We start from the raw sequence: 22,867 nt of genomic DNA, 5'->3' as shown, positions 1-22,867 counted from the left end.
TACAGGGGCACAAGATGATTGACTTTGGTCAGCACTTTTTCACTGTGACCATCATGTGAGTTAGGCAATCCTGACACCTTTCAGCACGGGTCAGGATCCAGGCAGGAGGATTTTCAGTACATTTCCCAGGCAATCAGGAGTTTCAGGCGTGGTTTGGGAGTGTCTCATTGTCCAGCTCCCTGTACTTGTACTTGAGTTGATTATCTCAACTCAGCTGCTCTGGTGGGCGAGACCAGAAAATGCCAGACTGTCCTAGCTCAGTGCCCTTGCCATTAAGCCAGAACATGGTGTTGGCTGGGGCTGAATTGCAACATTGCCTGGGGGCTGCATCACCACAAAGTGAAAGGAAAATTAACTTTTTTTCTCCAACTCCACCATTTGGATTACTTTTTGTCATTGTATTGTGCTTTCACTCAGCCCCTTAAGTCCTTCTGAAATTCTTCAGCAGACCCATCTCTGCCTGACCCTTGAGCAGTCATTCATTTGTAAGTACTGATGGCACCAGGACTTCGTGCTCATCAGGGCCCTGACAGCAAGTTCCTTCCTTGCTCCCCTCCTTTTTCAGATTATTTAACTAGTTGTGAGCTGTTTTCACATTGTCTTAGCCACTAATATATTGTTACCTGGACTATTGCTAATTGGACTTTCACCTTGCCTGCTTTGTCTTGCCAGCACTCGTTTGTTTTTTTTTTTGCCAGAAAATAACATGTAAATGTTGTTTTGTTAACTTTCAACATCTGGTGAGATAGATTCACAATTGTCTGTAGTAATTTTTGCTCCTTAGAATCAGCAGATTATTTGAAACAAATGAACATTTCTGTATAATTCAATTATATCAAAAACACACATGGTGGTTTTTTTTGTTTTATTTGGTTAAGATGGTGTGGTTGTCTCTGAACAAGTGAAAAGCAACAACTTGGATGTGAAAGTTGCTGAGTCTGAATTGGAAACCGAAGAAAAAGGAGCAGAGAAAGAACCCACAAAGGAATCCGACAGCAGCATTTTGGATGTATCGTCTGATTGTCCAAGAGGTTTGCTTACAAACTCTAAGAATATTTGTGTTGTGTGACTGAGGAGGAGGGGAGGAGAAAACGTAGAAATAGCAGAGAAGAAAAGTGAAGGGAGTGTGTGAAATCTTGTTTTCCGTAGATCTGATAGGTAGGGATACTTTTTCCCATGCATCTGTATAAAGTGTTTTCGTAAGGTGTTGGACATCTCTTTCAAATGAGGTGCCATTTTCCCCTTACTAACATTTCTAGAAATCCCTGTGGAAATTCGCACATTCACAGTGAGAGAAGTCAAGGGTAGATGAGGTATGATCTACATCAGGCTCAGGTGCTGAAAGCGAAAAGACGAAATCTAGTGGACCTAAGTGCAGAAATTAAAAGCTTAAAAACTTTGAACCCTAGCTTTAAAACTCACCTCTGTATCTTGAGCCTGTTGATCAATTGCTGTCTTGCTTCACATCAGAAAACCTGAAGACTGAGCTTGTTAAATCATCATAAAGGTTTAAAATTGCTACAGAATCAGGGTGACTGTAAAGTGAGATGTTCTATGTGCTGAAACCTATAAAGCCGATTTATTGGATAAGCTGTCTCTCTTGGGCTTAGCAAATGCTCCACTCTTCCCATTGACTGATAAGTTGAAAAATCAGAAGGTGAATTTGGAGATTACAGTCTCCTAAGAGGAAGAAAAAAAATGGTGGAGTTCAATGTGCCCTGGCTATACAGTGAATAGTTGTTATTTACAGTTGGTCTACTTGCAGCTGGTATTTTAATTTTGCTAGACAGTTCATAGGATGTTTTTATACTGCTCTGTGCATGATTTGCATTCACTTAATGATGCAGAGCAGTGAAATCAGGATTAAATGGAATGTGAACTGTTCTTTTTAGCTTGTTTTTTTCAAAAAGAGAAATTCGCTGTGTGTCATTATTAAAAAGCAAATGCAAATACATGGGTCTTATTAAAGAATCTCTCTGGGGAATAATTTTACAGTCATTTGCTCTTCCATGGAAGTTAAAGGATACAAACAAGTGTTTCAATTGGTACTATAGTCATTCTCTCTAATAGTGTTACATTTTAAATGATGCATAGAAAAACAGTAGTAATTTTTTTTTTTTTTTTCACTAAGAATGTTTAACTTACAAATGTCTCTGCTCTTTAGAGAAACATATTTCAATTCAAAGAGATTTTGCTGGGCTAGAGAAACTAGCTAACCTAAAAGAAGGTGAGTTTACCATGGCAGTGTCCCAGAACACAGATCTTCATGTTACAGGTATTTACATTTTTTCTTATTTTTTCTTTTTAGCACACTACATATATCTATAATGCTTGAAGAGACGTTTAATAAAATGTAGCTTTATGATTTCTTCCCCTACTTATTGAATGTTGTACTTCCTTCAGTAAATACAAGGCCTTAAAGATTCCTTTCCACCTTTTTCCTCTGCATTGTAGCATTTCTAATGTTGGCAATGTGCACAGATCAGAGAAATGTTAATTCTAGCTATCCAGCAGCATAGTCTCATTTTTATTTTACTTCAAGAGCTGTGGTAATGGGGAAACTGATTGTTGTCTTTGCAATGTTTAAATAAATATGTCTTCTGGTTTGGATGGTTTTTTTTCTTCCCACTCTGTACTCATTTCTAATCCAGATGTATATTGGAGGACTGCTTTAGGTCTGCAAAGTGTTTTTATTACAGTATCTTTTATCTTTGATTATGTGTATGTGTTTAGTGCAAGTAGTGACAGCCCTTACAACAAAAAACTAGTTTCTATTCACAGATCAAACATCAGAGTCCACATAGGCTCTGCATCGTAGGGCTTTTGTGCCTTAATCATCTTCTAGAGTGGCAACTGATGCAAATCATAGCCTACCTTTGTGTCTGTTTAATGTTTATTATGCCAAAAACATCTATAGAGAGTTCATTCTGTGTTTAGCGAGGTAGATAACAAGTATCTCTTAAGTCTGGTACTTGTAGCATTTGTTGAGCAAAGTTAACATGTAAATCCATAGTAGTGACAAGAACTCATTCTTCCCTTGCCTATTCTCAGTAGTGTTTTTTTTTCTTCTGCCATGGATGTAGCATTCTTCTGCCATGTGCGTTAACGGACTGACTTGTCTTTGTTCCCATCACCTCGTGTGTCTGATGCTCAGTAAATCAGCAGTTAATAGAAAGCCTGATCAACATTAGAGAGCGCTGGTGATTTATTTGGTGAGCCCTAGGCTGCCTCTCTTGGCTCCAGTGGCATGGGACTCTGCGTGGATGCAGTAATCCACTCATAAAAAAGTCACAAAAAAGGAGTTTTACTGCTGTACAAGCCTAAGATAAGTTAATTATTATTATAGATGCCCATGTTGTGTGGCATGTTTCAGTATTAATCCCGTAGTATTCTAACACATAGAAGCTTTTCTGCTAAATTCTGCATGAGAGGTTGGTTAACATTCTTCAGCCTTAAGACCCAGCAGCAGATGTGTGCATGCTCTGATACATAATTCTATGTACAGTTCCACAGCATAGGTCTCCCAATAGCTTAGTAATATTTAGGTTGGTGCTTCAAGTGCTTCAAGACCCTTGATGCCAGAGAATCTTGCCTTTGCTTTTTTGTCCCTTGGCCAGATTTCCAAGAAGAAAAATAATTTTAGCATATTGTGTGTTACTTTTTTGGCAGCTTAAAAAGAAAAGATTCAGACAGTGGAAAGAAAGATACTAGTTCTAACCTCTTCACGTGGAGTTTCTTTGAAACATTGCAAGTCTCTAGACTTTATCTGTAGAATTCTGGCAGTATTCTTCAGAAGTTGCATTAGCCTCATGTTATTGGAGTTAAAAATACTAGAAAACAAAGCCTAAAGCTTGTAGAAGTTAATGGTCTTGAAACTAATAGTGTTTTGTCTATATTCTGTAGAGTAGAAAGAGGCAATCCATAAATCTGAAATTTGTATACACACGCAATAGAACATACCCAGGGGAACTGGTCTTTAACTCCCATGGATAGTGTCATCATTCTTTTTTCTCTTAGCATGCATCATAACTACATTTCATGTTTCTCATACTTGTTTATTTGTGTTTTCAGATGAAAAGAAGCCTTGTCCATTGTGTTCTGAAGAAAAATACAAAGCTTGCTATGGTCATAAACTCCATCGACACCTTCTGAATTTTCACTGGAAAGTTTCTGTTGAATTTGAAGGTAATGGCAATCAGTATTTGAATAGTAAATGGTCGAATAAATTGTGGATGTGTAGAACATCGTTCCATGTTTCATGTTTTTCAGTTCCTTTTGACTTCAGCATCTTGTCATCAGCTCTGAATTAGAACCATATTTTGACATAATGAATTTTGACCTGGTATGTAAAATGTAAATGTAAAATAGCTCTGTAGCCCCCCACAAAAGGGTCCTTTCCCCAGTGTGCAATGACAGTTGATGCAGAATTGAGGTATTTGCTTTGTTTCAGTTCTGCAGAAATGGGCACTGGCCATAAATCTGAAATCCAGCCCCTGTGTGCTTGAACAGCAGAGGTTCATGTACAGTATAAATAACAAAGAAATCATATGTGACCGGTTACATGATTTTACATCACATCAATTTTTGTACAAATGCTCCATCCATTACCTAGTTCATGGTAGTATTACCCAATGCATTATACTAAGATGGTCCTACATTTGCATTTAAATTCTGCTAGAGGTGTGTTTTTTAGTATTAAAATAGCCACAGGTTATGTTTGGGGCATATTGAGTTTTAATCTTTGTCCAAATCTGTTTCTGGTTTGTGTAAAGAAGCCAGAATGAGGCATTGTCTACAAAGGTAGGCAGAATTTTACTGTCTTTAGATACTGCTCTTAATTCTGGTGTCTTGTTTCTGGTTATTTCAGCCTTCAAAATCATTCTGTCCTTTAATCTTAGGGCCCTTCCAGTCTTGTTACCCTGGCTTCACACCAGTTCATTATGTGCTTATTCAGCCTAAAGTTTTTAACTCTGTCCTTCTGAGATCAGCTCTGTATTGTACATGCCAAAATAGTTACCACTGTGCATTTTCTCATTTGAAAAAAACAAGTGCTTGTCATGAAAATTGCTATACAATTTAAAATAGGTGTATATTGAAAATTATAAAGTTTTGGCTATATTTTTAATAATGAGACACACACACAGTTGGTTTTGACTCATGAAGATTTCATGATTGCAGATAAATACTAAAGTATTTACTTAGTATCTGTTTAGTAGCCTCACCTATTTTTTAACAAACTCTGTGATCTGCTGATAAGATGCATTAAAATCCCTACAAGAAATTTAAGAAGGGAAAGAAAGCGAGCTTTACATGTTGGTTTTTTTTGGTTGGTTGGTTTTTTGTTTGTTTTTTTTGGGGTGTGGGGTTTTTTTTTAAATAAAATGACCAATTAGAAGATGGTCAAGATTGAAGTGAGCTGACTGGAGTTCTGGTTTTGCATGCATTAGCTGGTGTCTTTGTTGTTCTTTCTTTAAACTGTGGAACATAGATTTTGTAGGACTCTTCACACAAGTGCTTCAGCCAGGTGACAATTCTTTTGTAAAATACAAGTACTTTTGAAAGCTATATACCTTATAGGCTGAAGACTCGATGTAGCTTTGTAGGATGCTAACAGACTTGCTAAAATGAATTGCCTGTGTCTAATTATTGTGCATTTTAAAATTTAAAATGTATAATTAGCTGCTAAATTTACCTGTGCAGAGGGTGAATGTACCAAATAACTAGTGATGTTCTCTTATTGCTGTCTTGTGGCAGTATTTAGAATTTGAAATGAGGCCATAAGGTATAGAACACCTGTATTGTTTATTCACTGTGCTGTGATGTGATGAGGATTTGTTTTCCAGGGTACCGAATGTGTATCTGCTACTTACCCTGTCACCCAGTAAAACCCAACCTCATCGGAGACCAGGTAAGAATGCTGAAGCACAGCAATACTTGTTATCCTGCAAGTCAGGGAATTGCCACAAGATAGGTCTTGCTATCCAGTGATAACCAAAAGCTCATCAGGCCAGAATATAAGTACTTATGTAAGCCTAGGGTAGTTGAATGTAGTTGTATCTCTTATTTTGGCGAGTAGCTGCCTAGATCATGTAAAACACTGGCAGTTTGGAGTAAAGAGCAGCTCTGTGTGAAAGAGACTAAGGGTTCCTCGGGCCAGTTCTTCCCTGAGTGCTGAGCCTCTGGAGTGCTGGTGGGGCTGAGCTGGCTGCAGCAGGAGGGCTCTGCCCGTGTCATTAGTTACACTCTCAGTCGACTCAGAATGTTTTGTGTGTGCTGGAGGGAGCAAAAGACGGGTGGCTTCTTCACACACCTCTGTGCAGGTATAGTTCTACTTTAACCTCTGTGTATTCTGAAACGACCCATATTGTACTTCCCAGACTTGGTCAAAGCTGGGGGCCCATTACCACTGCATCATCTGCTCGGCGACTATCACGCGGAGGACTGACATGATCGGTCACATCAACCGGCACGTGAACAAGGGAGAAACGGAGTCCAGGTTCATCACAGGTGGGGCCAGAGCCTCAGACATTCAGTCTTTGTGTACTGCCTGGCATATGCAATAACCATGGTACCTGAGTGAGAGACATAAGAAAAATTCTAAAACATATTTAGCTTTTCTAATGAGAAATCTGCCCTTAATATTTCAGAACATTTTTTTTTTTCCCAAAAGATAGTTGTGATTTAGTTTCTGTGTTGACTAGTTACTCAGTTCTTGAAGATAAATAATACTCCCTTCACAATTAGCTTGATGTTTTAAATACAGGCTTCTGTGTTCCCCCAAAGAGTGGGGGACACGGCATCCGTAAAGCAAAACCTGTACAGAGCTTGTCATGCCTCTATTTCATTGCCCTTCTTCGTAGAACAGTCTAGAGTAAATCTTTCAGCAGTAAAAAATTCTTTGCTTTCTATCCAAATTGTATGGGCATGGGTTCACAAAACAAGGCTGTGTTCTCTTGGTCCCAGAGAGTCCTGACAGGGGTGTGTTGTGTAGGGGGCTCTGTGGCTGGGGAAGGCCCTCCTGCTGGGGCACAAGGTTCAGAAAGGACCCCCTTGCTTTTTAGGCTCCTTCTAAAAGGGGAGCATGGGTGCAGCGGGATCCAGTCCTAGTCTCAGACTTGGTTGATTATTTATCTTCAAAGCATTCTGTGTGTAGCTACCTATTAAAGTCAAGATTTGCCTGTTTCAGTGCCCTGCCAAGGACTTCCAGGGACACAGATTCGCAAAGTTGCAAAAATTGGTAATTTGTTAAGATGACAAATGTAAACAGTTCAGAATTGCCATTGATAAATAACACTTCCTGCAAAAATCAAACTGGAGTTAGTAATTCCTGGGTAACATCTGACCAAGTCAGAGGTGCAAATTTTACCAGAGAGGAGTCCCTGCTTGAGGAGGAGAGTGGTCCAGGCCTGTTGACCTGTTATCTGAACAGCTGGAATTTGGTTCTTCAGAAATAGAGGAGTCTAAAGACTGATTTTATACCTATTGATGGGGCAGGACAGGTTAATGTCTCATGTGCTGATTGGCTCCTAGCAGACTAATGGTGATATTAATTAAGGGATGAGGCAAGGAAAGTCAGACCTTGCTACCAGCTTCTACTGTAGTTCTCTTGGTACAGCCTCTGGCTATGAGACTTCCCCGCAGTCCCAGCAGTCCCAGTGATTGGGACGGATCGTGAAGCTTCCAAATTGCCAGGTTGCAAAACTTCCAACACCTGGGCTTTGTCTGAGCAAAATGTTAATCCTCCCACCCCTACTCACTGTCAGGTAAATGATGAGCACATGAATTAGCCTCCTGCGTTCCTGTCCAAGGGTGGTACAACACAAGTGATGAACTGGCCAGCATTCCTGTTAGAGGCCAGGCTGGGCAGTTTTCCCACAAGGTGTCAGTAGTGGTAAATTACAACCCTACCTGACTTTCTGTAGAATTCAGCTTGTGTTTCTAAACTTGGATAAACTAGATGGAAAACATTTTAAATGGAATGCCAAATCATAAACGTTGCTTTTGTTTTGTTTGCTTTTGCAAGCTGTGTACAGCTAAGTAAAAAGAACATAACTGATCAGCTGCTGTGTAAAAATTGAGGAGTTTTGCTACAGCCCATGCTGTTACTGTTGAAAAATTAGTCTGATTTCTTTGTCTCTGTGTAGACATATGGATTTAATTGAGATACAATATGGTAAAGACAATCCTGGGAAATCTGAGGATGACAATTATTTCTGTTACCAATATGCAATTTGGGAAGAGAGGTTTAGTGTCTGGGCATCAGTTTGTATGTCTGAGAAGCAATAGTACAGAATCAGAAGATCACGGATTGGTTTGGGTTGGAAGGGACTTTTCAAGGTCATCTAGTCCAACCTGCCTGCATTGAGCAGGGACATCTGCAACTAGAGCAGGATGCTCAGCACCCCATCCAACCTCATCTTGAGGCAGTTTCTAGGGATGGGGCATCTACCACCTCTCTGGGCAGTCTGGGACAGCATTTCCTCACCCTCACTGTGAAAAATTTCTTCTTATATCCAGTCTAAATCTCCCCTCTTTTCATTTAAAGCCATCACCCCTTGTCCTGTCACAACTGGTTCTGCTAAACAGTCTGTCCCCATCTTTCTGATAGGCCCCCTTGAAGTACTCTGGTACTAGCAGTACCATCCAGGGATGGTGCTGCCCCTCTACCCTGGGCAGTGTTGCCATTCAGCCCCAGCCAACACCATGTTCTGGCTTAATGGCAAGGGCACTGAGCTAGGACAGTCTGGCATTTTCTGGTCTCGCCCACCAGAGCAGCTGAGTTGAGATAATCAACTCAAGTACAAGTACAGGGAGCTGGACAATGAGACACTCCCAAACCATGCCTGAAACTCCTGATTGCCTGGGAAATGTACTGAAAATCCTCCTGCCTGGATCCTGGCCCGTGCTGAAAGGTGTCAGGATTGCCTAACTCACATGATGGTCACAGTGAAAAAGTGCTGACCAAAGTCAATCATCTTGTGCCCCTGTAAATACCCATCCCAAGTGAGGCTCCTTGGAGCTCTCTGGGATGGCAGCGGGATGAGTCTTGGCATCTCCCTGCAGCTGGGACACCTCTCGGGTAGGTTTTTGTGAGGTTCAGGGTAGATCTCGTATAATTCAGATCATCCAGTGATGGATGTTGACAAAGGGAAGAGTGAACAATGCACTGTAACAAGGTCTTGTGAGATTTCAGAGATCAATGGGTAGCAAAAATTTACTGTAATCTGCAGAGAAAAACATCGCAATCATCAGTTAACCTCTATGTGTGTGTGTGTGTGCGAGAGCGAGAGATCTGATTTGGGAAACTGTGTTCAGTCTTTTAGTCACTGTTGATTCCAACAAATGGCTGATCACTGACCAATTAAGTATTGCTAGAAATCCCTAACAACCTGATCTGATGATTTCTTGTAACAGTGTTAATAAATCTCAAATTGCTGCTCCCTCACAGCTGTACAGGGCCTGGAACAGCACCCTGAACCAACACCACTGAAACCCCTCTGCCTAATTCTTCCTGACATGGACCATTGCACATGGCTGAGGCCAAGTCTGGATCCAGGCCCCCTCAAGCTCTTCTCTGAGGAGGAGTTTAGAGAGTGAGAGGGTCTGTCCTGACCCTGGGACTGAGGGGGAGGGTCTCCCTTACCCTTTTCATCCCCTGTCCCTGTGTAAATCAGTCTAGCCTGATTCTAACTCAATTTTCCTCTGTATGTTCTTCCATGGGGTGATAAGTGTGAACCTTGTTGCACTTTGAGAAATTAAAGATCACTTTAGCTAATATCTTTGACAGTGATACTTTTAGTGACCTAAATCTCCTTTGTGACACATCCATAACATATTCCATAGCTTTTACTTAAATGCAGTTAGTGTTGTGAAATAGATTCATCTCTTAGTTAATATGTTATATTAAAGTGCTGAAATGGTCCCTATGTTTGTGCTGTCTATACACATTTCATGGCACTGTTTGATAACGTGGATCAGATCAAGGATTTTAAGGTATTTTTGCAGTTCTTTGATACATGTTCAGGAACTATGTTAATAAGGCTTTAATTAATTAGCAATGTCTTATGTTTGAACGTGCAAACCAAATATGCTAAGTCTCAGGCTTGGGGACTTGCTTTCTTAAATGTGAGTGGATACATAGGAGCCTAACTGAGAAACAAATCTGATGTTTTATGGGAAGAAAATTTTGCCAGAGCTTGATCTTCATCTGCCAGTTTTACGATTAGAAGGTAAATTGTTGCCTACTTTTTTTTTCCCCTCCACATACCTCTTAACCAATCCATGTGCTAGTTGGATTGCAGCATAACCCAGACCTCTTGTTACATGGAAGCAAATTTCCAATTTAATTTATCAAATGTGCCAATGTTAATTTTAATCCTCCCTAACTCCTTCCTTCCCCTACAATTGCTTTCTTGTAGTTCCTGCTCCCAAGTATGCTCCTGAAGTGGTGAAAGAGTCAGCCACAGATGTGCAGGTTCTTCCCAACTACTCCACACCTCAGAAAACAGATTCCTACTTTAATCCTAAAATGAAACTCAACAGGTAAGAAGAGAACAGGGAGTGGGGGGATGTACCAGAGGGGCAGTGAGTTTGTACTGAAAAATACTCATTTTGAAAAGCAAACCCTGCAAAACTTTCATCCAGAGGGCAGGAGAAGTAGTTTTCCATCAGAAGACGCTTCTTGACAAATGACATTTAAACCCAGGAAGACAACATAGAAAATGTTCTCATTTCTGAAGCAATTACCTATTTCTGTAATGAGTAGTTTATGAAGAAGAATGGGATTTGGGGAGGAGCACTCTTGAAAAATAACTTTATTGTATACACTTAAGATGTTTTTCTGTGAATCTCCAGAAGATACCATGGATAGTCACTGCTTGCTCTCCTTTAAAGGAACAGCAGCGTACCTAGAATTCACAGTTTTCATATTCTAGGCATTTTTCTCTTTGGGACTCAGATTCTCTCAAGTGTCTTCTTGTTATTTGCATTTTTTAAAATGAAGGAAGAAACATTGTCTTTTTTTAAGGAGTCATAAACGATGTCTGTAGCACTGCTGAAAGGTATGAGTTTTGACACCAGAGCATGGGAGTGTGCTGCAGCCCATGCCATCCACTCGTGTCTTGAGCTGTTAATATCTGAGCTTCTGGGTATGAAGTTAGCCCACACAGGCCTGTGGTGTTTGAGTGACCAGTAAGTTGATTCAGGATCTTACCTTATGAATATCCCGCTGTAGAATTAAACTTTTATGGGTAGTTGAGGTTTTTGATTTGCAATTTTTCTGTGTTTAGCTTAAATGTTGTAGTATTATGTTCAAGGGAAATAAATAGTGAGAAGGAAGGAGAACTACTTACTCCGCTTACTTACAATGACCATTCTTTTTTATATTTCCAAGGCAACTGATCTTCTGTGCACTAGCTGTTCTAGCTAAGGAACGTGAACCGATAGAATGTTTGGATGCTTTTGGTGCCACTGGTAAAGTCAATTTCTTTAATCTTCTGGCTAATAACCAATAGTTTGAACCTGCAGAAATCAGTAGTAACTGACACCCGTATTCAAAAACTAATGGGGGGCATGCAAACTTCTTCTGCCTTAGGTAGGCAGTCATAAGCTTCCATACAAAAAAAAAAAAAACCAGCCACCAAGAGCCTGGTATTAGGCCTTTTAAAAAGACTATAAATAATACTAAATCAAAATTTAGTGTTCTCCTTATTCAGTTGCTGTAATGTCCACAAAATGGCATCTTCCTGAAGTTGTGTCCAACATCACAGGTCTCTTATGACTATTTAGCTGTGGAATGTGGCTGCAAAATCAACCCATGGTTTAAAAATGGTGATGAATCCAATTTTTTTTTTTTAACCAGCATCATCTGTTAATTGATTACAAAGATTCTGAACATGAACTGAATATAAAGTACCTACATCAGTGTCTGTTAACCGTCTGGAACAAACATCTGAAGGGATCTGGATTGCTGCCTCATTACCAGCCAGCTGCTGTACACTCAAGGTCACAGCTGAGAGCAGCAGTAGCTGCTTAGCATTTTGTGTAAAAATTCTTGATAGTGAACTTCTCGCCCTTCTGAACTAGGCCAGTCTTCCCAAGTGCATCCTGCCCTGCACTTCTACAGCACAATCAGAGACTTCACTGCCAAAGTCAGCAATAAACGCTTGGAGGCAGCCTAAAAGTCTTCACAGCACTTCTTCTCATGTGTGTTTTATGGTGGTCTGTCACAGGAGCCTGGCCACTACACCCAAGTGTTAAACAAGCCAAAGGGCTCTCCTGCAGATTGTGGGTCCTGCCTGCTGCAAAAAGTACCAGTCTGTCCTTCTGTAGCACCAACTGTCATAAAAGAAGGTGCAAAATAGATTGTCCCTTTACATTCCCCATTGTCATTGTGCTGAGGCAGAGAGTCACCAACACGTTTGTGCAGGAACATGAGAAAATTTGCACCACAAACTCTTAGAATTTTAAAAGATGATTGTCTTAGACAGTTGAGCAACCCAGAAGCCAACTCTTTATTCTGTTATGGAGTTCTGGTTCTATCTTTCCTTAGGTATAATGGGATTACAATGGGCAAAGCACCTCAGAAGTTCTGTGAGAGTTACAATTAATGATTGCAATGAGAATTCTGTGGCAATGATTCAGGAAAACTGCCTTTTAAACAAAATGAAGGTGAAGCTGAACACTAAGGACGAAGACAATGATGAAGCAATGGGAGATGGAGAAGAAAATACTGATACCATTGAGGTGACAAAAATGGATGCCAATGTTATAATGCATTTGAGATCATTTGATTTTATGTAAGTGCTGAATGTTTCTGTTCATAATTTTCTGGTCTGATAATGATACAACCCACCTCATTTCCCAGTATATGATTATTTAGGAATTTGGAGTGTAAGAATCAATCAACAGTCACTTGCTGGTTTTAAATGTAATTCTGTTGTCCCTGAAACAGTTTAGTAACAGAACTTTAATCTTAAGCATTTTAGAAATGGCTGGAAAAATATTAAAGCCTTCTGACATCCAGAAGGGACTATAAATGTAATGAAAATTTTAAGCTAAACTACTTTTTTTTTTTTATAATTGTCTGATAAAGAGAAATGTCAAAGTAATCTTTTTTAAAAAACAACTTTTAATTAGTTTTAATTTAATACCTTGGCATATTGTGTAGGATTTTATTGCATCTCATTTTAATCCATTTTGCAGCATATTCATTTTCAATTAAAGCAGGCTAATTCTTCCCAGTTGGGTTTGTAGATGCACACAGTCAAAACCTATACAGACATCAAGATAAGTGATTGGATTTTTTTGGTATTGATTAACAGCAAAATCTAAGCAGCAGGTATTCAGACTGAAAATGAGGCTAATTATTTAGTACATAAACTTGAATGCATACAGTTTGAAGCTATTTTTGGTATTAGAAGTTTCCCGTTTTTGTAAGGATAAAGGTAAGAATCAGATGGTGACTTGAATTGGTCAGTGGGTCAGGATGAAAAAAAAAAAAAATGGCACTCGCTTGCTTTGTAGTGGGGGATATTTTCCAGCAGAGTGCTTCCCTGGTTCTTCCAATTTGACACTTCAGTATTCCAGAGGAATTCATGAGAGGTGTGCTGTAGATTTTAATCACGTTTCCACCTTTTGTTTTAAATATGACCATAGGTGAAGATTCTATAATAGTGTTCTTCTCTGTTTAAAGCTCAACTTTTGAGCATTTATAGCTACTCAGTGGTACTTCCTTTCTTTTCAGCCATTTGGACCCCTTTGGAACTACTGTGAATTACCTGGATTCTGCCTTTAGAAATGTGAGAAATCTTGGAATTGTGTCACTGACGTCCACAGACATCAGCTCTCTGTATGCAAAGGCTCAGCACGTCGCCCTGCGCCACTATGGCTGTAATATTGTCCGAACAGAGTACTACAAGGAGCTGGCAGCCAGAATAGTAATTGCTGCTGTCACAAGGTATTGCTAAGTCAGCTCAAATTGTGGTAAAAACTTGACGAGAAAATCATTAGCGATAAAACCTGTAAGACTGCTGCTGTAGGCTGTGTGTGTTCAGTTTCCAGGATTCCCTAATTCTAAAAGCCAGACTTCTTATTACAAAAATTGTTTCATATTTTATGTGTGCTGGGATAATGTAAATGTTAAACTAAAAGGCTGGGCAAGGTGATAATGCATAGATAGGGTAGAGGTGTGGAATTGTGGGGAGGTTTTCTGGTGGTGGAGAGGGTTGGCAATAGGAAAAGTAATACCCAGACTTGCATATCTGCAAACTCTTCATTCCTCTGTCAGTTTCGTAGTTTTAATGCTGTGTAGGACTTCGCAAATGTTAATTAAGCTGCTTGAATGGCTTCTAACTAAGCGTTGCAGTAAGACTTGCTTCAGTGGAAGCTGATGTTCACTTCAGATCCTCATGCTTGAGGTTAAAAAGATACGTGTGATTACTGTCTTGTCTAATTAGTCATTTGTGTATAGACATTCTCAGTAAATTGAGTCTGTTAAATAAAGCAAGACATAAAACCTGATCTCTAGAAAGATTTTCCCCTAAAAGGGGAAAAAAAACATAAAGGCCAGAGGATGGGACAACTGCTCAGGAAACACGGGGGAAAAAATAAAGCATGCAGAGATTTTCAGCATGCCAGAGCAGAAATACAACATGAATGGGTTTAGGTTTAACTTCCCTGTGCATGGGAAATTGCTCCCTGCAAGAATATTCTTAGTTACAGACATGCTACTCAGTTGTTCACTGGGTTATATGGTCCAACTCCCCTAAAGATTTCCTCTTCCTTCTCAGTGCCTAGCAATTCAGGTGGTGCTCACTTGCCTTCCCACAGTCCGTATTGAATGAACATTCGACGACCGCCCATCGCGTGTATCCATCCACATTTCTGCTTTCTCTGATTTTCATTTAGTTTATATTTTTTGTTACAATACCCTGGCAATAGGAAGGTACTTGGATAGAAAGATGACTTAGGTGGCAGACCAATATTTCTAGACATGATAAAAAGAAGTAAACCAAGATTTGCTGAGCCTTACCAAGAAGTAGACAAAACTAGGTACTGAAGAAACACTTTCTCCTTATCACTGTCTCAGATCACTAGTATCTCTTTCTAGAGCATGGATGAGCTCAAGAATCTTTCAGCAGGTTCAGGTGACGTGGCAATCTCAGTTTGCTGATTTCAGTACAACGTGGTTTTGTGTTTGTGTTTCCTCCCTAGAGCTGCAGCTCGCTGTAACAAAGGCATTGAAGTTCTACTTGCAGTAGCTCTAGAACATTTTGTTCTAGTAGTGGTCAGAGTTTTAAGAGGACCATCTCTTGCGGATGATTCAGCAAGGAAGATAAGATACCTCATCCACTGCCAGTGGTGTGAAGAGAGAATTTTTCAGAAAGAGGGAAATATGTTAGAAGGTAAAGGGCTTTTCTTCGGCTCTTTCTAGAAGGTCCAATTCCTGTGTCTCCATTGTGTGCTTCTGTACTAGCAGGCATTGCTTATATTTACATCCTTTCAGTAAAGTACTAATTGCCTTCAATGTAACAGTGAATGTACCGTGTGAGATGGAGAGGGTATGGTGCTTTATGTTAATGACTTAGATTAGTTGTCTGCATGGATTTTGCTGGAAATATACTGGCTTTGTTTCTAGACGGGCCACACTCCAACTAGCTGTAGCTGCTGAAGCTGGCAGGATGCCTGATGTGTCCATGGATCTGTCTTTTAACACTTGTTGGTAAATGAAGACAGCCTCTAGGTTATAAACCAGCTGTTCGTGGGCTGTCTCTACACACAAGTTAGCAGAGGTAGGAGACAAAACTGAAACTAGGAGGTAGCTGTGAGCCACAGGGTAGTTTCAATGAATATAAAAGGAAAAACCTTGTTTCAAAGTTACAGGTTCTTGGCTGTCTAACTACTAACTGGTGGTGTCTTCAACTGTCCTGCTGAGTCAGGTGCATGAGTATTCAGTGAGCTTGTTATGAAAAAGATTTTTTAAATTATATATAAAGTCTTAAGAACAGGGATGAGTAACTGCTAAGTGCAGTTATGGCAGAGATCTTAATTAGAAAATCAATTGTTTACTTAAGGCCTTAATTACAAGCAAGCTGACTTAGGAAACGTGTAGGTGTGCTCTGTTTTGTAGATATAATTGACTGATATCTGAAATTTTTGTTGATATTTACTGTTAATCTGAATGTCTACTTATGTAAGTGTAGGAAGCCTAATAATCTCCTTGGTACTTGAAATCTGCCAAGAAACATAGGAAGTTACATGGCTTTTTTTTTTTTTTGTTCCTTTCAGTGTTTTAAAAATTATTAAAGATCCAAGTCATCAATCTGTAAATTCTCTTAAGTCCTGCTTGGCAGAAGTGTCACGTTTCTGCTATTGCTTGCCCTTCCACATACCTCCAACTGAAGCAGGCTACTACTTCATTCTATGTCCTCTCTCACCAGTAAAGTAGGCATTGCTAATTATGTCAAAACGACCAAAATCCTCTTCTTCTGTTGTAGAAAACCCTTATCAGCAGCTGCCTTGCGACTGTCACGGCAGCATGCCTGGGAAGACAGCAGTAGTTCTTGGTCCTCTCTGGTGAGTTCGGAACACTATACAGAATTGGAGAATAATTCAGGTTGGAAGGCCCTCTGGAGGTCAGCTATTCAGTCACAGAATAAAAATGCCAGTCTGCCAGGGGTTTTGGCACTGCAAAAGGTGGTATAGCAATTGGGAGGAATCCAGGGAACATTTAATTGATTTGAATTTAGCAGAGTATTTGGTTTTGCTTTTGTCCATGGAGTTCAAACCAGTTAATAAATACTAAGAAAGTTGCTTTAGATTTCACATTCAGTGCAACTTATTTCATGCATCCTGCATGGGATAACCTGACTGTGTGTTCCTTTAGTGGCCCAATTTTAAGCAGCAGTTTATTACTTGATATTTGTGGAGCATTTATTCAGTAAATCCTTACATGTGCTGACAGTAGTAAATAATACACTGCTTGATAATTAATACTTAGAATTTTATCTTGTGACATACAATAAATCCTTTTGTTAAGTCTTTTAACCATTTCATAGTATTAAGAATGGTTGAGAATTGACCTGACCTTGGGGGTTAAATGACTTTCAACATAAGGCAAGTCAGTGGTGAAAATAAAATGACCACTGTTGAGATCTTGATTTTTGACACCAGACCAATGTTACTGTCATTGGAAACAAAGCAATTCTGTGTTGCCAGGTTAAGAACACAGTCAACCTAGTGCAGCACTTCAGCGTGACAAAATTGCTGATCGTTTTGGGCGAGAGTTTTTTAGAGCAACTTTCTTCCTTTCATTGGGAAGTCTTTAACTGTTCACTTGTCTTGTATTTTGTAGGTCTGGAGCCCTGTTCAACGCTGGATTCCTCAGGAGAATGTATTTTGAAGCTGTCCAGCATGGTTTGGATGAAGCTCAGTCCCTCTTGAAGACAATTGTTTGCGAAGCTGAGTGCACAACTTCAAAACCTAATTCTACCCATACTCCTTGTGAGGAGAGCAAACAAGGTAAGCAAAATGGCAGACCGTTCACAAAAAGAACTGGCTTGGTGGTTATTTAGAGAGGTGCTGCTCTTGGGTAGCTTACTGCTAACAGCAGTGTATACATAAAAAGGTCAAGAAAGTGTTGTTTTGAATGTGGTATGGGTCTTGTCAGCTGTTCTTTGGTGCTACAAAAGGAGAAAGGTTTGTCAGAGGCAGAGCACTGTATTTTTGCATGTATGGCAGCTCCTAAACCAAATAAACATAATGCAATGTCACGGTGTAGGCCCAGCCAGTAACTAAACACCCTGAAGCTGTTTGCTCACTCCTCCCCAGTGGGATAGGGAGGAGAAAATACAACAAAAGGCTCCAGGGTTGAAATGAGAGTAGGTTGCTCAGAGCTCTGTCCAACCTCACGTGGAATGTTTCAGAGACTGGGCATCTACCACCTCTCTGGGAAACCTGGGCCAGTGTCTCTCTGCCCTCAGTGCAAAAAAAGTTCTATCTAGTCTAAATCTCTCCTCTTTTAGTTAAAAACCATCACCCATCACCCCCTGTCCTGTCACAACAGGCCCTGCTAAAAAGACTGTTCCTGTCTTTCTTACAGGCCCCTTCAGGTAGTGAAAAGCTGCAGTAAGGTCCCCCCAGAGCCTCCTTTTCTCTGGGCTGAATAACCCAAACTCTCTCAGCCTTTCTTTACAGAAGTGTTCCAAAAATACTATTTTGCAGAGGCACTGACTGACTTGGCTTTGTCCAGGGGTGGATTCACCTTGGAGCCAGGGGAGCTTCTAGAAGCTTCTCACAGAAGCCACCCCTGTGGCCCCTCCCCTGCTACCAAAGGCCCACCACAAAAACCCAACACATGTAGGCTGGTTGACCACCCTGAAGGGGATGGAGGTACTGAGTGTCTGCTGGTCCTTTGGTCCCGATCCCAGCCCGAGAGCATGTGCTGTTAGGAACAGAGGGTCCCAGCTGTCATGCTGCACAGGGACTGCCAGGACCTGGTGTCATTTCTTTCTCTTGAACCCAGGCATGTCACATTTTACTGTCTGGCACCAGAATTAATTTTTAATTTTATTTTGTATTCTAGAAGAGTGCGGCGTATATATTAAAACATCAAATACTTCTCCAGAATCCCTCTTGATACACGGTAAGTCAATCATTTTTGGTGTAGCTCTAGCAGTTTTAAATAAAACTATACTTTAAGCAACAGCTAAGCCAACCTAGTGCTCCCCTGTTTTTTTAAAATTAATAATACTGGTACTTGTTATTTATTTCTCCACTAAATACTGATTTTACTTTACCTTCATGTTTTACTTTTACCTTTATCATATTCACCAGTAAAAGCAGAATGCTAAATATTCCCTGAGGCCTTTTTGGCTTTGCTTCTGATTACTGAAAAGGGCACATTAATTAAATGCAGTCGCTTTTAACTCCGCAAAACCCTACCTTAAAAAAACAGACACGAAGGTGTAGTTGCTACATGGCTTTTTTCTCTTTAATGTATTGTCTTTGGCTTCACTGGTGTTTTTTGTGGTCTGACTGAGTATTTTGCTGGTATTTTTTGTGGTCTCACTGAATGCTTACTGGTTTTGCTGGCATTTTCTTTGTGGTCCAGGAAAAAGGAAAAGCGACGAAGGGGTTCGGAATGCAAACAAGCGGCTAAAAGCTGAGAACAGTTCTGAACACCCTGCGTTCTACTACAATATCCACAGGCACAGTATTAAAGGAATGAATATGCCGAAGTAAGTTCCAGTCTTACATAACGCCAGCCTGTAACTTGCGTGGAATCAGCCTTATAAGCATTAACTCCTTTTGAAATGGGTTTGTTTTGTTTTTTTTCCCAGGTTAAATAAATTCTTAAGCTATCTCTCTGAAGCTGGGTACAGAGTGAGCAGAACCCACTTCGATCCCATGGGAGTCCGGACGAACGCGCCGCTGGCGCAGTTCAAGACTGTGCTGCTGAAGTACAGCACCCCCACCTACACCGGGGCGCAGGCCGAGGACGCCGACTTCCTGGAGGACGACAGAGCCGCAGTCGCCGTGTTCCCCAAGGACTGCGCCCCCCACTACACGGCCGAGTAACGCCCGGCCCTCCGCCCTAGCTCAGCAGGCTGCAGGTTTGCAAGCACCCCCCGTTCAAGTAAGCCAGTACTTCTTACCGAACTGGATTTGGAAAATTTGAGTTGTCTGCTATCTTAATTTGAAAAGATGTTTTAGAATTAGGTAGAACGTAGTCCCGGTCACAGTGCGGGGGCCAAGGTCCCATTCCCGTGGGAAGGTCTCCCGGACAGTTCCTTGCTTTTACACCTGCACCCACTTTCACCCTGAGGCGCTGTGGCTGCTCCCGAGTCTTTGTCCCAGCCTTGCTGCTGGCACAGAAGCCAGAAGGGTAGATGAGGCCAAGAGTCTTACACATTTCTAAATGTGAGCTTAATACAAAATGGAAGATTCCTAAAACTTGACTGCTGACAATTCAGAGGTCATGTTAAGATGATAAAATATCACAGGATAAAATGTGATCTGAGTTTAAACAAGCCAGAAAGTCCTGACTGGGCATGCTCCTAACTCCAGATTGCATGTGTAATTTGGCATTGGGTTCTTTTCATAGTGCTGCCTGCAAGCAAGGAGCTAACACAAATGGGAACGGAAAGGAACGCTTCCGGGACTGTTCCTGAGGCTTCAGTTCAGAACCAGACCGGTTCAGAGTCACCCTCAGTAGCTGTTTGTTCAGGGATTACTTTTGGTTGTCTACTGCAAAGAGATACAGTGCTAAGGCACCACACGCTGGCGTTGCAGGTGAAGGTTCACGATGAAACTGTCAGTAAGACAGTCTTGGCTGTTAAAAAGAGCTCTCCTGTCCAGGAGCAAAGGCGCTGTGTGTTGGTTGTCCATTCTGGGTTCCTGAAATATACGGCAGCATTCCAGCCAAAGAAGCTTGACTTTGTCCTTTCTTTCCCCGAAACTTTTTCCAGACGCCTCGGCACGTTTCACTTGGTTCGGCAACGACTACCAGAGCTGAACTAGTCCTTCGGTATTTCACAGGTCTGGTGTTCAGCCTGGCCCCAGGGCTCGGTCTGTGTAGGAGCAGAGTCTGAGGGGTGGTTATTTGTACCTGGCCATCTCTGAAACTTCACAGCAGGAGTTATTTCTTCTCACTCATTGAGCATCAGCCAAGAGTAACACAACTGACACACTCCTGACTATGCAAAACTTCCTCAACTATTAGGCCAGAATTAAGTTATTGCCTCTTACACCATCTTAAATTCAGGACCACTTTGGTAATGAGTTATTTTAATTCTGTCTTAATTATTACCCCCGAAAGGGATAACAGATTGCACTTCAGCAACAATAATACAGCAACAAGCTCACTTCAAAAATGTAGTGCTTATAGTTCTTTTTCATAGATAACTTAGAATCAAGTTGGAAAGGTAAATGCAAGGAGAAAGAAAAGTTAACATTCCTTAGTTGTTCTGAACTAGGTACTTACAAGTGGGGAGACTTGGAAGGCTTTGCTTGCCAGTAACACTGCTCACTGCAGTGCTAATGGAACTGGGATAGAACCAGTCATAAAGTCGGTTAACTGGAACAAAAGAGAGTGCTCCAATTACAATAAAGTAGGCTAAAAAGAAAGTTTAACTGAAGTCTGTTGTGGGAAATATTTTTGATTACTTTTACAGCATCTTTTCTAAGACAAAGCAATTAAACTGGGACAAGGAGTTCTTCAGTGATCAGCAGCAGCAGTGTTCGTTCAGTGGTTGCCTCAGTTGTTCCGCAGGTAAGGTCAGGCCTGCACTAACCAGTTAACAGAATGTTAGTGCTGGTTCAAGGCTGTTGTCTGGGGGCTTTTTAGCCTCAATTCTGTTAAAGGTGTGACTGGTACCTTGTCCTCATGCCATATAGAAACCGGGACTGGGGAACACGGCAGCTGCTCAGCTGTGCCTCAGACAGGTCCCTAACAGTACAGCAGCATGTCCCAAAACTTTTCTGACCAACATGGTTATAGTAGTAAATAAATCAGGATAATGCAGGTGTCGGTGACAAGATTACTGCTGGTTCTCTTTAAATTCTCAGAGCTGGCTGCTGCTGTACCACCAGGCCTGAAGCAACACTTGGGGTAGTACTTGGCCAGGCACACTGTGCCATGGTCACTAATGACAGGCCTTCAACATGCAGCAAATCTTTGTCAGATCAAGGTCTTGCTGCAAGTGGCTTGTGCTGAAGGGAAGACCTGAACTTATTAGCTGCTAGAACCATTAGGGTACTGAAATCAGTACTGGGTTATCACCATGCTGGAAGCCAAACACCAGAGGAGAATGGAAATTAAGTTCTGGAATATGATCTCATCACCATTGTGGGTAGTACAGTGGTGCCTGCAACTCTTAGCTGAGGGGCATGACCACCACCCACTGCATGCAGCAGGGAGGAGCTGCCCATGAGCTTCTGTTTGGCTGTGATTGGCAGAAGCCCTCAGGGAGTTAAAGCTGTTCAAAGAAGGCTCTGAATGTCAGCACAGGGAGCAGCAGAAGCACAGGCAGAAATAGACCTCCATCCACTATCAAGAGAGTGCTCATGTTCAGTACAGCTCAGGAAACCCTACTCAGTGCACACAAGCATTCCCTCTTAACTGAAGTGGTAATAACTGTAGATATCAAACAAAGGAACAGAACTTCACTTTTTAAAATGATGTACCTCAACCCAAGTGATTTGTTGTAATTATCCCACACTGTTTACTGTTGAAGCTGCTCAATACTACAGTTCAACACAACCACAGCTGTTGAGTTGAACCCAAGTGCTGTGGAAATTCTTCACCTCCTCTCGCAGGCTACAGGATCTGAACAGAACAGCAGCACCTACAGCAGGTCCCTGGAAGAGCTGCCACCTTCTGTGTACCTCCATATTTCTGATTCAAGGCACGTGACACGCAGAGTTCAGCTGGTTTCAAGGGGCTGCAGTGGTGCTGGGGCCAGGCTCAGATCACACCAGTGATCACCAGAGGTCAGCGGCACCTCCTCACCCTTCCCTCTGGATGGCCGCAGACATGGCAGCACCAACAAACACTAACAAACCCTGCCCACAGGGTTTCTCTTAGGAATCACAAGAGGAAGCAGGAGCACTGGAATTTCCAAGAGGTCATTGGTAACATTTTTGCTTTTATTGTCAATTTGAGAATTCCAGTGTGACTTTAGTTGGCTACTAGAGCTATTAGGCTCACCCGTACCTAACACACGTTATGTACTTAAAAAATAACATGGCTTTAATAGGTGGAAGAGTAAAGTCATCTTGAAAATAAAATAGTTTGTAGCACTAAGGAGTCACAGTGCAATCAATGGTTTAATCCAACAACTACATTATATATATATATATATAATAT

The 22,867-nt window shown here is 41.1% G+C and overlaps 1 protein-coding gene across 1 annotated transcript; it reads left to right on the top strand.

Moving 5' to 3' along the window:
* The first annotated feature begins 901 nt into the window (after positions 1-901).
* On the top strand, positions 902-19,578 carry TRMT1L (tRNA methyltransferase 1 homolog (S. cerevisiae)-like). Its single transcript, XM_008940357.1, has 15 exons — positions 902-1,031; positions 2,165-2,275; positions 4,072-4,185; positions 5,844-5,908; positions 6,378-6,507; positions 10,419-10,542; positions 11,393-11,472; positions 12,551-12,797; positions 13,745-13,957; positions 15,214-15,404; positions 16,497-16,575; positions 17,354-17,520; positions 18,584-18,643; positions 19,112-19,238; positions 19,341-19,578. Exons 2-15 carry the CDS (start codon positions 2,239-2,241, stop codon positions 19,576-19,578), a joined length of 1,872 nt encoding a protein of 623 aa, XP_008938605.1. The 5' UTR covers positions 902-1,031; positions 2,165-2,238.
* Positions 19,579-22,867: the final 3,289 nt, after the last annotated feature.

The sequence above is a fragment of the Merops nubicus genome, unplaced genomic scaffold (assembly GCF_000691845.1).
Source record: "Merops nubicus isolate BGI_N331 unplaced genomic scaffold, ASM69184v1 scaffold4115, whole genome shotgun sequence".
NCBI classification, from domain to species: Eukaryota; Metazoa; Chordata; class Aves; order Coraciiformes; family Meropidae; genus Merops; species Merops nubicus.
The sequence above is the reverse complement of the archived record's forward strand: the minus strand, read 5'-3'. Positions and strand labels throughout refer to the sequence as shown.